Source organism: Desmodus rotundus, chromosome 5 (genome assembly GCF_022682495.2).
Source record: "Desmodus rotundus isolate HL8 chromosome 5, HLdesRot8A.1, whole genome shotgun sequence".
Taxonomy (NCBI): Eukaryota; Metazoa; Chordata; class Mammalia; order Chiroptera; family Phyllostomidae; genus Desmodus; species Desmodus rotundus.
Genome location: NC_071391.1, coordinates 12,657,444 through 12,673,933, shown reverse-complemented (window position 1 = coordinate 12,673,933; position 16,490 = coordinate 12,657,444). Strand labels below are relative to the sequence as shown.

Sequence of the window (16,490 nt, the reverse complement as noted above, 5' to 3'; positions counted from 1 at the left end):
TGCTTTCACTCCTTTATTTTTAACTTCTGTGAATTATATATCAAATAAAAAATTTTAAAGCATATAAAAGGATCTATTAGATTTAGAATAAATGGGGATTATTATTTTTCCTGGTATCCTGAGTGTTAAAACATAGCCCTTTTCATAAGTCGAGCAACTGGTGGGAGAAGGTATTGCAGCTCTGATAATTCTCATTTTAAAAGAGGCTAAATCACAGTGTTGATGGATAAAGATTTCTATGAATTCACCACAACCCAACCCATCTGTGGTCTCTTTACCTGACCAGCTGCTGCTGTTTCCACTCTTCAATTCGCTTCTGTGCGGTTGATTCCCGGTCCTCCTCGCTAGAACTAGAGTTTTCCTCTTCATCTAACTCACGCTGGATACTCTGCCACTTCTTTACCAGAGATGGCATTTTGGTTTTACTCTTCTTTGCCTATAACAAAGGTTGACGGTCAGAAGGAATGTAATACATGAAGTAAGGAAACGAGTCCTCCACATGTGCCACCAGGATCTTTTCCGAGTGCTAGCTAAAGAATAAGTAAACTAAAATCAAAAGAACAAAAACACAAAATAAATACCATTCTAAGTTCTTGCCAAAAATTTCTACCAGCTATAAACTGAATGGTTGGTTAAAAATTTAAAATATGTGAATGTGGCTGTTTTATCAAATCGGGTCAGAAAATTTTTTTTTAGCCTCCTTGTTCTATGGAAGTCAGAACTGTTGCCCTTATCTCATCTCTTCAGAATCATGGCGTTCTCCTTCACAAATTTTAAATAGATGCAGTGTTAACATCAAGTGAGAAATAGAGGCAAGAAACAAATGACCAGCACTTCTGGGAAGAGCAACAAAGTCCATGGCAATTATTGAATATGAAAAGAGCAAGGAGATACATCAAAATATGAATAATGAATGACATTTTTTAAGGTTTTATTTATTTATTTTCAGAGAAAGGGAGGGAGGAAGAGGAGGAGAGAAACATCAATGTGAGGTTGCCTCTTGAATGCCCCTAATTGGGGACCTGGCCTGTGGTTTCGTAGGCCAGCACTCAATCCATTGAGCCACACCAGCCAAGGCAAAAAAGTACTTCTTAATTTCAAAACATACTATAAAGCTATAGCAATCAAAGCATCGTGGTACTGGCATATAGACCAATAGAAGAGATTTAAAAGTTCAGAAATAAACCCATGTATTCATGGTGAATTGATTTTACGTAAGGTCTTCCATTCAATGGAGAAAGAATGGGACTTTCAACAAATGGTGCTGGGACAAAAGAATATACACATTCAAGAGAATGAAATTTAACCCTTTACCTAACAACCTACTCTAAGTGCTAAAACTATACAATGCAGAGCATGTGAGATCTTGCTTCCTGTATGTCATGAGTTTGGCTCAAACAAAAAAATTAAAATAACAACAACATAAGTATACAATTCTTAGAAGAAAACATAGAGGGTAAATGTTCATGACCTTGGATCTGGCAATGAATTCCCAGCCATGACACAAAAAAACAGAAGCAGAAATGAAAAAAGATTAAGTTAGACTTTATAAAAATTAAAATCTTTGGTGTACCAAAGGACACTATCAGAATGAAAAGGCAACCCACAGAGTGGGATAAAATATTTACAAGTCATGTAACTCATAAGGGACCCTAACCTGTAATATATATTGAACTCTTACAATTCAGTAACAAAAGACAACCCAGTTAAAAAATGGACAAGGGACTTAAATAGACATCTCTCCAAAGATATAGTTAACAAGCAAATGAGAAGTTGCATAACAAGATTACTCACCACAGATACAGAAATCAAACCAGGATAAGGTGCCACTTCATGGCCATTAGAACTGGTAAAATAATTTTCTTAAAAAATGGAAAATCACTAAGGGGACTAAAAGGTAATGTAAAAAAAAAAAAAAAAAGATTAAATTAAAAAAAAATGCAGGCATGAGGCGCCCAATGTGGATCTTCTGCACACAGGATCTGGCAAAGGAAATAGACTTCCAGGAAGTCCAGGAAGCTCAGAGTTTCAAAGAAGTTGGAACCAAGGAAACACACACTAAGGCACATCATAATTACATTAGCCAAGATTAAAGATAAGGAAAGGATCTTAAAAGCAGCAAGAGAAAAGGAGACAGTTACCTCCAAAGGAGTTCCCATCAGACTATGAGCTGATTTCTCAAAAGAAACCTTGCAAGCAAGAAGGGGCTGGAAAGAAGTATTCAAGGTCATGAAAGGTAAGGACCTACATCCAAGATTACTCTATCCAGCAAAGCTATCATTTAGAATGGGAGGGCAGATAAAGTGTTTCCCAGATAAGGTCAAGTTAAAGGAGTTCATCATCACCAAGTCCTTATTATATAAAATGTTAAAGGGACTTATCTAAGAAAAAGAAGATCAAAACAATGAACAGTAAAATGACAACTCACAACTATCAACAATTGAATCTAAAAAAACAAAAACACACTAAGCAAGCAATTAGAACAGGAACAGAATCACAGAAATGGAGATCACATGGAGGGTTATCAGTGGGGAGGGAGAGGGGGAGGGAAGAAAATGGGGGAAAAGGTGCAGGGATTAGTAAGTACAAATCGGTAGGTACAAAATAGGAGGAGATGTTAAGAACAGTACAGGAAATGGGAGTAGCTAAAGAACTTATATGTATGACCCATGGACATGAACTAAAGGGGGACTGCTGGAGGGAATGGTTGTACTGCGCAGAGGGGCAAAGGGGGAAATTTTGGGACAACTGTTATAGCATAATCAATAAAATATATTTAAAAAAGAAAAAAATTTTAAAAAGTTAGAAAAAACAAAGGAAAATCACAAGTGTTGGTGTACATTCAGAGATATTGGAACCCTTGTACATTGCTGTGGCTAATGTAAAATGGGTTCAGTCACTGTGGAAAAACTTTTGGCAGTTCCTCAGAAAGTTAAACACAGAATTATCATATTGCCCCAGCAATTTTACTCCTATGTACCCCAAAGAAACAAAAACAAGTACTCAATATGCATATACTTATATGCATATTCATATTGGTACTATTTGTAATAGCCAAATGGGTTAAAATAATACAAGTTTCCATCAATGGGTGGATGGATAAACAATCTGTGGTATATATAATGAACTTATTATTAAGCTATAAAATGGAATGAAATACTGATACATGCTACAACATGGATAATAAACTTTGAAAACACTTGCTAAGTAAAGGAAGCCAGACATAAAAGTTCATATATTCATGATTCCAGAATAGGTAAATCCAGAGAGACAGAAAGCAGATTTGTGGTTCCCAGAACCTGGGGTAGGAGGGTGATGGGGAAAGCTTAATGGTTACAAGGTCTTCTGCTGAGGTGATGAAAATGTTATGTAACTACAGAGGTGGTGGCTGCACACTGTGAATGTACTAAATGCTACAGAACTGTAGAGCCCTGAAAATGGTTAATTTTATCTATCACTTCAATAGTAATAATAAATGCTTTAAGATAACTAAAAAAAAAATGTTAAGGGAGAGTGACTATACCTTATCTTTCTTTCCTTTTTTCGTCTTCTCAGGTGGTGGCAGTTTGGGAGCTGGTGGAGGTGTTGGGGGTGCAGGAGGAGGAGGTGGCGGTGGTGGTTCTATAACAGCAGCGGCAGGCACAGCACCTCGGGCCTGGACTGGCTGCAGTGTGGGAGCAGTCACTGTCATTGGGACAGAACACTCAGCATAACTCATAATTGCAGAAGCTGATGCCAGTCCTAGGTAATTTGACTGTAGGCTCATTCCTCTGGCCTGATGACCCATTCCTGTTGCAGGATGGCTAACTGGTATTGCCTGATGTCCAATCCCTGCAGATTGTTGTCCAGTCCCTGTTGCCTGGTGACCTAACACAGAAAACATAAACTTTATGAAACTTTATGACAAATCCTAAAACAAGAAAGAAAAAGGGAACTGAGGAACTTATAGATCACCAACAAAACGATTCTAATATATCTTTTCCTCAAAAATACAGCCACATTTTCAAGTAGCAAAATATGTATTTAAAAAAAGATTTTATGTATGTATTTTTAGAGAGAGAGGAAGGGAGGGAGAAAGAGAGGGAGAGAAACATCCATCAGTTGCCTCTCACATGCCCCAACCTGGGGACCTGACCTGTAATGCAGTCAGGTTCCCTAACTGGGAATTGAACCTACAACCTTTTGGTTCACGGTCTGGCATTCAATCCACTGAGCCACACCAGCCAAGGCACAAAATATATTTTTAAAAAAGATTTTATTTATTTATTTTTAGAGAGTGGAGAAGGGAGGAAGAAAGGGAGAGAAACCTACAACCCAGCCATGTGCCCTCACCAGGAACAGAACTGGTGACCTGTAGCTTTATAGGACAATGCCCAACCAACTGAGCCACACTGGTCAGGGATAGTAGCAAAATATGAATTTCTGAATACTTTAGCATTAAAGTACTTAAACATCAAAACCACTATTATGTAAATACACAGAAGACAATCTGGAAGGATACATGCCAAACTGCTAACAGTAACTCAAGTGTTTAGCAAGTGAAAAGAAACACACATAAATGGTCTATGCAATGAGAAGCCTTTCACATCAATTTATGACATCTAATTCTAGAAGCAAAGATATCAATACATTGAGGAAAACATTTTAATCATGATGCTTACCTGTAGCTATAGGTGACTGGCTGTACAGGACCGGAGAACTACCAATGGTAGCTGATCTCTGAACTACTGCAGTACTAATTTCGGTAGCTTTCCTTTTTACTGCTTTAGTGGAAGGAGAACTAGAGATGGTAGAATCAACTGAACTCTGAAACACAAAAGAAAGAGTCAGTGGCTGAAAGCCCTGGTTAAACATCCTCTTCTAAAATAAAACATGGTGTCAATCATGCCCTGGTCCCCTAAAACTCTTTAGGATGCTCAACAGCATCTCTCACCTGACTGGTTACAACTGTGGTTTGTGTAGAAGGTTTCAGTGGAGTATCCTCCTCTGTTCCTGGGGCAGGAGGCTCCTCACTTCCCTCATCCTCCATCTCTACCTCCTGGATCTCACCATCTTCTACAGGAGGAGGGGGAGGGGGTGGAGGCGGAGGAGGAGGAGATTCTGGGGGTGGAGGTGGGGGCGGTGGCATCTCCAAAGGTAATGGAGGTTGAAGCACAGGCACATTTGACTGAAGGAGGGTCCAAAATGGAGTAAGCGGCATGAGTGATGAAGAAGAAACTTGACCAGAAAAGGACTCTTTACAAAGAGAACCTAAAAAAACGAACAAGAGTCAGGTAAAAAGCAATACAAAAACTGCATGGCTTTTATTTACAGAAATGTGTATCTGACTGGTGAGACGAAATCTGACCCACAGACCTATTCTACATCAGTGTCACTTAAGTACTAAATAACTCAGTTCAAAAATGATGTTCACAGGTAAATTTATGAACCTCAAAGTTAGCACTCACACCCTAGCTATGAGATACTAATCTTGTTCTCCGGGTCCAGATTTATAAACAAGTGAAGCACATTAACCCGATGAGAAATCTGGTCATCTGAACCTACACTCAGTTTCAAAATACACCAACTACAAGGCACTCTGGGGTTTCTTTATTTTCAAGGAGTGACGAGAGGGCAGTGATGTGCATTTGCAGTGCTGAGTCCATGTATTTTTAGTGAGCTAATCAAGTAACTGAGGATGACCCAGAGAAGTACTCATTCAAAACATTCACAAATTCTACCCGTTTTAATTAATTTGGGTCACTAAGCTTTAAAAACCCATTTGCAAGGTGCTACTGTCAACCTTAACATTCCTTCACACTTTTGTGTGAATTACACTTATTTGCTAAATCAGAGGGTAATTTTATTTCTATGGTGAGAAAGGGAAATTTAGGAGAACAAATTTTCAAGGTATATGATAACTAAGGCACACACATACAAGAGGTGCTTGAAGATGCAGGGGATTTGAAATTGCTGTTAAAGTCTGAGTTAAATTACAGCTGAAAAGCTGCAGGATCAACTTTCCTCTAGTTTTCCAAAATTCAGTTAATCACTATCCTTTCTCTAGTGGGAAAAGCTTTAAGGATTAGAGAAAATAGGATATACTTACTTGTAGCCTTCCCCATCCCTCTTTATCGTCAATAGGGAAGTTTCACAATATATGGGACTATTAGATATATATCCCAGGAATGTTGAAGGGTATTTTCTCCCTAAAATTCATAGAATTTAGGAGTAGAAGACACATGAGAAATCATCTAGTTCAACCCTCTCATTTTAAAGGTAATGAAACCCAGGAGGAAATGCATAACCTGCCCAAGATTGTATAGCTTAGTGGCCAGGTATGAATCCTCGTCTAGTGCTAGTTTACCAAGATTTCCCTGTGAAATATCAGGAGTCCAAGAGCTTTATAAGTCTCAGTCAAATAAATCTCACTTCTCATGGAGATCCAGATGCAGTCACCTGTTAAATTCCATGGTCAAAGCAGTGGATTAGGTAAGGGCTCTATTATAAAAGGCTCTGGGACAAGAATAAGGCATTTTACCTTACTTTACTCAAAATACACCACAATGGCACTCAACAAGGTAAAACCAAAGTGACCATGAACCATTTGGCTGTTGAAATAGCTTTACTTTTCATGAAACAGAAAACTGACACATTATGTAAAAGATTTTAAGAACCTGATTCACATGGTTACTGCAGTTATTTTGAGGAGTTGTTTAGGACTAAGGAAAAGAGCACTGAAAAATTCACCAGAAAACAGAAATGCAATTTTTTAGCTAAAGACTTCAAATGTGTCATTATACTTGTATTTGATTAAACCTACCTATGAATTTATACACTAACTTTTAAACAAATAAAGATTGGGTATGGCCAAGCAGTTTACTACACTACATAACAGTATATCAAAATGACATCGGAACTAAGGCAACAAACATTGAGGCTTAATATCGTACTATCCTTCCTTCTAATAAACCAATCACAACATATGGTAGTAAGTAAAAATGCCAGATTTTATGTATTGGCAGATTTTTCATTTAGGAGCCAAAGCAATTATGATGGTGATACGCTGCTGTACAGAGAAACTCAAGGAAACACAGGTTCCGGATTAACAGTGTGGTTTACAACCCCCAGCAAAGCTAATCAGAATCAAACTCTGTGTAAAAATAAAATGAACCAGACTCAATAAATTTAGCAGCAAACAAGGAACATTTTTAGAATTAATATTTGAATCCCAAACTACATTTACTCAAACCATAAAAGCTGGGTCTTAACATTTATAATTTATCTCCTTTAGCTTAAATACAAAGAACTTCCAAGAAATCCTAGTTGGAATATCCATGGATGTCATATTACATGATGCTTTTCTTCATTTCCAAATATAACCCAGTTGTTTTATTTCGCCATTAAAGACAACAGTAAAGTATGGAGTGCAAGGAGAGATTAAAATGGTATATACACAGCTTTCATTGTAACAGATTTAGAAAACTACGAACTTAAAGACAAAATAGTATGGGGATGCAAATTTTGAATGCTTTAAGAGCATGTCTTTTCTATGCATCTTTATTTCTATTTACAGGCAGGCTTCCTTTATTTTTCTATATTCCCACAAAGAGAAAACTTTATATATAGTATTTTGAGCCAAGAAGCCAGTTTAGCAATTTAAAGCAAGAACTTGTATAAAAAATATGTCCTCAGAGACTTTTTTTTTTTTTTTTTTTGAAAAGCAGCTATATTTAAACTAAGTGACACAGCCCAGTAAAACAGACATACTGGGTGTCTTGAAATATCACTCATCTTTAGAGACATGTTAAATTCAAACAAATAAACAAAGACTAAAAATAGAGAGAACTCTGGAAATTCCTTGCTCCCAAAAGTATAGTAATTTTTCTTCTCTGAAAGATTATTTTAACCACTGCTAAATTAACGAAGAGCACACACTGCATGTGTTATAAACTTTCTTTATAGGCTTAGAATAGTAATCAGTATTGCTTTTAAATCCCAAAGACCTAAGTACACATTTGGATTTCATTTACATCAAGTTTATCATATGATTTTAATAGCTCTCAATAAAGAGGCTGAAGAATATAAGCTGGTTTATTAGTGGCTTTTCCCCATAGCATAATTACTTTTATTTTAATCAGACAGGAATGTCTCAAGGTCTTCCCGTTACCAGACAGAACCAACAGGGTCAGTCATCTGACCGCAGAACACTCAGTTGGTAATTCTAGACTATCCGGCTTTGGAACATACAAGAAAGACATCAGACAGTGGTCAGGAGTGGAATCACCTACCCAGAACCACCATCAAGCCTCGTAAGTTCACTACTAAAACACAAATATTAAAACCAACTTATTAGAATACCTATCTATCACTGCTACTAAAAGAAAGGGGGGAAGTAATCAAAAGAAAACCTCTTTGTGAAAATGGTAAGTAAAATACCCTGTAACTTGAGGAAATGTATTTCTGAAAAGGCAGAATGAAACCAACCTTTTGCTATGTTCTAAAATGATCACTGCAGTCATATGGGCCTTTTTATTTAGAGTGCTCGTAACGACTCATAGGCCATTTAAGAAGTTAAAATTACGACCACTTTCATTTGGTGCACCACCAGAACTTTTCTCCTAGGATTAGGGAGCCTACAGAGCGCAAAGCACCATTTTTGATAAGCAGAATACAAAAGAATTCAGCTCTTCACTCCCTATCTTATCAGCAGATTCCACGTCTTTTTATCTTCAAAGGTTTATTTCTTTAGAAAAGATTCCACAGACTCTTGCTTTCATTTGCCATCATTTTAACAAATATTAATAGCTACCAGTTTTCTTAGATAGAAAGGTTGTAATCAGTTTTGACTATGCTTCATTATTCACTTATTTTTGTCATTCCAAGATGGACTTGGAGGGGGAAAAAATGGGTATCTTCTTCCATATGGGGAAATCAAACCACGACTCTTAGAAGAGCTACCAGATTCTCAGAGTAACTGAGGAGTTCCGAAAGTCCTTCCCCATGTCCCCGAATGTACAGCAGGTCCTCGCACGTTTTGTTGTAACGTCAGTAAGATGAATGAGATGACATAAGAACCTAACTCTTATTTACATTAATTAGCCTATGGCAAAACTGGTTTCATTACACATTGTTTTGTGTAGTCACAGAACCTATCGAAGAGGTAAGTGAGGACTTACTGTTTATAACTAAACTGAAGAGCTCCAAGAGTACTTTAAATGAAGAGTCATCCTGATTTATAGAAAAGTTGACTATTTGTAATGATAAATTATTTTGCTCCTCTGGAACAAGCATAGTCCTAGATTCACAGCATTTCTGTAGATCATTTTTATTTGAAACAACCACACTTCTTTTAAGACTTCTTGTAAGTGAAGTTGAAAAATGAGGTTGCACTAGAGTTCTACAGAAAGGTGCAACAAATCTCACATTACTCCACATAGATTTTCACAACTCAACCATGCAGTTACTTAGCATTAATTAGCATTTCTGTTACTGGAAATCCACAACTTTGTCTGATACGAGAGAGTGGTTATAGGACATTCTTTTAAAATCAAAATACAGTGGCTCATCATTTCATTTTTTATCAATAAATAGTATGCTGATTTTCAACCAGTCACTGCCTTTGTTTTCTTAAGTATTAACTTCTGCATTCTTTCTTTAGGTTAAGCCACTTTCTTTCTTTCTTCTTAAGGGAGACAAGGGGAGAAAGGGGAGAAAGTGGGTGGGGAGTGGGGTGGGAGAGAAGAGACTTAATTACGCATTCATTGGCCACCTCCTGTATGTGCCCTGACCAGGGATCGAAACTGCAACCATGGTGTATTGGGACAATGCTCTAACCAACTGAGCTACCTGGCCAGGGGTCAAGCCACTATTTTTTAAATAGAAATTTATGTTATGATTTATGACCTGGCTGGTGTGGCTCAGTGGATTGAGCGCCAGCCTGCGACTGAAAGGTCACTGGTTCTAGTCCCAGTTAGGGCACATGCCTGGGTTGCAGGCCAGGTCACCGGTTGGGGTCATGAAAGAGGCAACCGATCAATGTTTCTCTTGCACACTGATCCTTCTCTCCCTTTCTCCCCTCTCTAAAAATAAATAAAATATATAATAAAAAAAATTATGTTACGATTTAAATTACTTCCTTCTTTTATGATCTCAATACAAGTCTTTTTTTTCTAAAATCATTTCTCTCCAATTAATACAGGGTAAATTATCCCACCTGAGGAACTCTCGGAGGATTCTGTAGAATTTGAATCAGTGCCAGTTTTGTCTTTCAAGGTCTGTTTAGGAAGATTCTGGTCTCTACTTTCTTGTGCTTGGCTTTCTTCCTCCTCTTCCTCACCATCTGGGAACTCCCACTGAGACTCGCCCGATTGTTCGTTTACATAGAAATATCGTCTATGATCCCTAAATTACAAGAAAGAAAACACATGTTTTAAGACCCATTCTCCTACAAAGACACTTCCATTTGGTCCTGTCCCAGGACAGCAGTCTGCTCTCACAGGGACGAACCTCTTCTTAATGGACTGCTATTCACAAAGGCAACAAAGAGCTTTGACATTTGAGAATGGAGAACCAAGGATAATTCAAAGCTATTTGCACTGCCAGCAGCTCTGTGAATACAGCCCTGAGCCCTCTCACACCAACAGATGACTTAGAAAACATCTCTCATATCCCCCTTTTTTTTTTTTTGCCAATGCTCAACAGGATTTCAAGTGTCATTAACAGAGGGACTCAGTTTCCTAGAACACTAATTTCCCTTCCAAAGAAGAGAACAACGAAGTATGCGGAAGGTGACTCTTCCCCTCTTGGACCGTGGAATTCACATTTCATACTCTTGATATCAAACACAGTGAAAGCTAAAGAGAGGGAGAGGATCTGGGAGCTGAAAAATAAAAGAGCAAAGATTTCAAATAACGAAAAAAAAATCAAGAAAAGTCAAATATAAAAAGAAATGTTTTCATCTGACCTGCTGGCAGAAGATAGTAATCTTGTTCTTCATTCACATCTTCAACCACGAAGCTTTCCTTAACTTCACCGAGGTTAATCAGGAGTAGTTGCTTCCAGAGGTCCTGTAAAGCGCACAGAGCTCTCGCATGCGCTTAACCCCCAAGCCCGCCCTACTCCGTGCAACACTCTGGAGAGTAAAACCAGCTTTGTCCGATCTTGGAAAAAAATCCGTTACATGGAACACTTTAAACATTGTTTTTTGTTTCTCCAACGCGTAGCTGGCCCAAACTCTGTAAGCGTTTGCGGTGCTCTGCCTGCCCAGCACCGCTGACTGCAGCTGCTCTCAGTCTCCAGACAGGCTGTCATGTTGTCAGGTGGTGGTGATCACAAATCATGTCTGAGATGTCAAAGGTGAAAGGTGAAAAGGGGAGAAGAGTGCGTACCTGTCCCAGTGGCAGGACCAGCCTTTAGGAGTGGCGTTTATTTCATACTGTTTTAGTTGTTCTGCTGCATCCTGAAGTTTTCGTTTAAGGTAGTTTCCATTAAGAGCCCCTTCCCGCCAGTCTGCAATCCGAGTCTAGAATCAACAAACAACAGTAAGCTTTAGAGACTATGCCAGGAGGCAGAAGTAGGAAGGACTTAAGTCTTCTAGCCCACGTCTGTACTGCTAGACTGTAGCAGGAGTAGACCAGAGGAAAAGAATTCCCACCTTAGTTTCATAAAAAATGAGACTGGACCCCAGTACATTTTTACACTGCCAACTCTCCAGTATCTGTGAAAACGAGGAGCAGTTTTAGTCTCGCCCTTTAGACTATATTAAGATTATTTCCCCAGTAATTTTACCTTCCGTTTGGGCAGATAGTTCATTCAGGTTAATAATGTTACTAATCAAAATTAAAAGTTCAGTTCTAAGGGAAACCAGTCAGCTTCCTATAGGAAGTTGGTTACGAATAGGACTCAGAACTTTTTAGAACTTTTCTTAGACTTCTCATACTTTCATAAAATACTTTCAACATTATATGGTCTCATCTGATCATTATGAATAGAATTTTAATTCATTAGAAAAAAAACTTGTATTAAAATATATGCCTTGCTCTGGCTGGTGTGGCTCAAGTGAACTGAGCACTGGCCTGCAAACCAAAAGACTGCCTGCCAGTTAGATTCTCAGTCAGGTCCTCATCTGGGGAGCGTGAGAGAGGCAACCAATCAATGTTTCTCTCCCTCACCTCTCTTCTCTTTGAAAATAAATAAATAAAATCTTAAAAATATATATATATATACACATATATATGCTTTTTCAGTTGTACACCTGAAATGTTATTAACCAATGTTACCATAATAAAATAAAATACATACGCCCATTGAAAGTGGTAAGTATAAGTATCGTCATTATACACAATATGTGTACCTCTCTGTGTTTATCTTAATATTTTGCTTTGGCTAATACATAGATTTATTTCCTGGGTAAGTGGTTAAAATATACATCAAGGTTAAACATTCAAATTTAGGGTTAAAACATAACAAGACATTCTTCACAACCAACATTTCATTTTAAACATTGACTATACCAAAAATGGCTAAATTACCTCAGTCTGTAAGAGCAGTACATGAAAGTTGGAGATGGACTGTCTATTAATGCCTAAAAATTCAAATTTACTTGTCAGGGTATTTGCTAGTTCTCCAATCTGAAACTGAAATGCAGGAAAGAAAAGTTAAAATAAAAATGGAATCAGCAATGTTTTCTATATTAAGTAAAATGGATCTGCTTATAAATTATATAACCTTGCCCTGCCTGGTGTGGCTCAGTGGATTGAGTGCCAGACTGTGAACCAAAAGGTCGCTGGTTTGATTCCCAGTCAGGACATATGCCTAGGTTGGGAGCCAAGTCCCCAGTAGGGGGCTCGTGAGAGGCAACCACACATTGATGTTTCTCTCCCTCTTTCTCCTTCCCTTTCCCTGTCTAAAAACAAATAAAATCCTAAAAAGAGTTATACAACCTTTTTCAAGTAGCTGCATCCAGTTATGTAGAAGATAAAATTATAATTTATAGTAAAATAATTCATACAAGGTAGAGAAATTAAAGCATTATCTACTGGAACACAACAGTTGAAAACAGATCCTAAATAATATAATTCCCAATATTGTTCAAACTATTATTTATCCATCACTTACTATGTATACTAGCCACACTCTGAACAAAATTAATTCTCCCAGTCCTTTCTACATTGCTGTACACTAGCTACTGCTTGAATAAACTCTTTCAAGACAAAAGAATATGCTAATTGGTTTTTCCAACAGACCGCCATTAAATAGCCACTTATCTTATATGGCCCAATTCTACTCACACGAGAAATAAAAATGAAATTGGAAGCAAATTTGCCTTTGTGTAAGGACATGTAGGAATTTTTAACTTTCAGTGTTTTTAGTACTTCCAAACTAGAGAAGCCTTTGATAAGCTACTGCTTTCTAAAGGAGGTTTATTGTGAGAAAGCAATTAAGAATTTATATTTTTAGAAAATTTCTCTACATAAAATCAGTCTTATAATTCTTTATTTTGGACTTAAATATGACATTTCCACCTAACAAAGTAAATGATTTATATTTTGGAGAGAGTAAAGATTACTTTTACTACTTGCTAATAGGAAGTAGTTTAATGGTTAGACAATTTAAAAGTATTTGTCATGCCCTGGCTGGTGTGGCTCAGTGGACTGTGCACCAGCCTGAGAACCAAAGGGTCGCCAGTTAGATTCCGAGTCAGGGCACATGCCCAGGGTGTGGCCCAGGTCAGGCCCCCAGTAAGGGGCACTGGAGAGGCAACCATACACTGACGTTTCTTTCCCTCTCTCCTTCTCTTCTAAAAATAAATAAAATATTTTTTAAAAAAATTGTCATGTTGCATTAAGTAGTATGTACACATACTTTTAAATCCTGTTCTTCTTCTACTTTAGGCGCTGTTTGTACTTTTATCTTCTCTGAAGATTCTTCTATTTCCATCTCTTTGTCTGAATTCTCGTCTATTTTTTCTGAATTTTCAGCACCAATTGCTGCAAAAGAAAACACAAAATTAAATCAAAGGGACTGATACTGATAGAGCACCATGAACATTTTCTGACCCCTACAGCAGAGAGCTTTGGAAAAAATGTTAACTTTCTCTCTGTGGTCTATGTTTCTTACTTGCTAAAGAAGCCCTAATGATTTATCAACCTATTGTCTTTACTAAGCCAAAAAACTTTATCCTTTATAATCACCTTTTTAATATGGGCCTATGAATGAAATTTGTTTCACTACATTATTTTATAGTTTCTGCTTTCTCTTTCTACTTTATTAATCTTTTCTTCCAGAATATCATTGCTTCAAATTACTTACAAAAGCTAAATATTAAACTTGGAATATATGAGGGTTCTTTATCAAGTGAGTTTTGGAAAAAAAGCTTTCAAAATCAGAGCAGCATTTTAAACTACCTGGTAACTTCCTTCCTGATCTACGTAAGACCTATAGACAATCTGTATTGGACTAACCTGTATCCTAACTCTTTTGGTTGGTGCTGATGTCTGTTAGTAGTGGGACCTCCACAAGGGAACAGGTTTACCACCAAATTGAATGGAATAAAAGATACAAACTCTCTTTGTTACGCTTGCTCCTTAACACCTGGTTAACAAACTAATCCTCATATAAAATGTAAATCATTCTGTCATGAGAACCAGATTTTTTAAAAAATCAAACTTGAGTACCTTTTCTTAACGCTGGCTACCCCTTGATCTAAGGAAGAAATGTGACACTGACATCACTTTCCTCAGCTTTCATTAGCCCAACATGGCCTTGCTCTCTTTCATTTGATCAGTAACATCTCTTCTGCATTTTCTAATCATCTGAAACACAATTTTTCTACTCTTTCACCTATTAGTTTGTAATTCATTTATGTATCAGACATTTTACAGCAGGGGGCAGGTGGAATTATTTAACAATTTTAAGCATCAAAAGAGCTCTACAACTCAAATATTTTGAAGGGCAATTAGGCAGGATCTATCAGATTAAAATGCACACACCCCTTGACCTAGTAATATACCATTTGGAACCTATACAATGACACAAAAATCTGCATTAGAAAATATATACCAGGATGGATGTTTATTATAGCATTATGTTTATTGTGAAGTACCATAGCAAATGTTCGTGAAATATCCTAACAAATGTGTACAACATACAGTCTTAAAATAGGAGCACTCAAAGAACCACACATAACCCAGCTTCACAGAAGACTATTCCTAGCCACTCTGGCCTCTCTGCCACTATGTCGACACCAGATAGAACCTCTACCCCGACGGCGTTAGCAGTTCGTTCCTTTTCTTTCAGCATGCAGAGGTCTTTAAGCACAATATTTTTATGCATTTTCCAACTTATATTCACAGAACACTAACATATGCATTCTTTTGTCTATTTTAATTCAGCATTACTTCTGAGGTTAATCCATACTGATGTATATAACTATAGGTCATTTATTTTTTACTGATGCTGTTTAGAATTTGATTTTAAGAATACACCACAATTTAGGGGGAAAGTGGGGACAACTAACTAAACTATAAAAAAAGAATAATATACCACAATTTATCCATTCTACCTTTGATGGACATTTGAATGGCTTGTAGGTTTGATAATAAAGCATTATTATTTTTTTTCCCTAACCCTCACCTGAGGATGTGTTTATTGATTTGACAGCAAGCAAGCAATGTTTTCTCTTTTACAAACATTGATGTGAAAGAGAGATATCAGTCAGCTGCCTCCTGCATAGGTTCCAGATGGGCACTGAGACCACATGACCTTTTGGTATATGGGACAATGCCCCAAGCAACTGAGCCATTTGGCCACGGCTAGATGTAGTCTTATTCTTAAGAGTGAAACACGAATATAACTTAAAATATCCATCAATGGAGGAAGAATTAAATGAAGACATCTAGGCCCTGGCCAGGTAGTTCAGTTGGTTAGTCTGTCGTCCCGATATGACAAGGGTGTGGGCTTGATCCAGTCAGGGCACATACGAGAATCAACTAATGATCGTTACAGAACAGTCACGGGGATGTAAAGCACAGCACAGGAGACAGAGTCAGTAAGAGTCTAATAACTACGCATGGTGTCAGATGGGTGTGAGATTTATCAGGGTGATCACTTATTAAGTTATATAATGTCTAATCACTGGAATGTACACCTTAAACAATGTAATAATGTATGTCAACTGTAATTGAAAATAAAAAAATGACTGAAAAAGTTAACCAATGAATGCATAAATAAATGGAAGAAATCAATGTTTCTCTCTCCAAAATCAATAAAAACATTTTAAAATCTATTTGCTTAAAAAAAATGGAGACAGTTATACCATTCTGTGGTTAAGAACAATAATTTAAGCCATGTTAAGTGAAAAAAAAAAAAACAAAAAACAAAACCAAAAACTGCGTAACAATCCATATGGCTAATCTCATCTGTATAGAAAATTTACATATGTACATGTACACACAAACTCAAATGTAAATAGAGAAAAAGGTCTAGAATATATGTAGGTCAAAGATATA

The 16,490-nt window shown here is 37.2% G+C and overlaps 1 protein-coding gene across 1 annotated transcript in view; it reads right to left on the bottom strand.

Moving 5' to 3' along the window:
- FNBP4 (formin binding protein 4) overlaps window positions 1–16,490 on the bottom strand; it is a 32,992-nt gene that overhangs the window by 3,384 nt on the left and 13,118 nt on the right. Inside the window, exons 9-16 of the mRNA XM_053924345.2 lie at window positions 13,846–13,970; window positions 12,513–12,617; window positions 11,370–11,503; window positions 10,196–10,383; window positions 4,934–5,250; window positions 4,662–4,806; window positions 3,524–3,867; window positions 279–436 (exon numbers count right to left, since the gene is read on the bottom strand). Coding sequence (XP_053780320.1) covers window positions 279–436; window positions 3,524–3,867; window positions 4,662–4,806; window positions 4,934–5,250; window positions 10,196–10,383; window positions 11,370–11,503; window positions 12,513–12,617; window positions 13,846–13,970 — 1,516 coding nt within the window. The remainder of the gene's footprint in view (window positions 1–278; window positions 437–3,523; window positions 3,868–4,661; window positions 4,807–4,933; window positions 5,251–10,195; window positions 10,384–11,369; window positions 11,504–12,512; window positions 12,618–13,845; window positions 13,971–16,490) is intronic.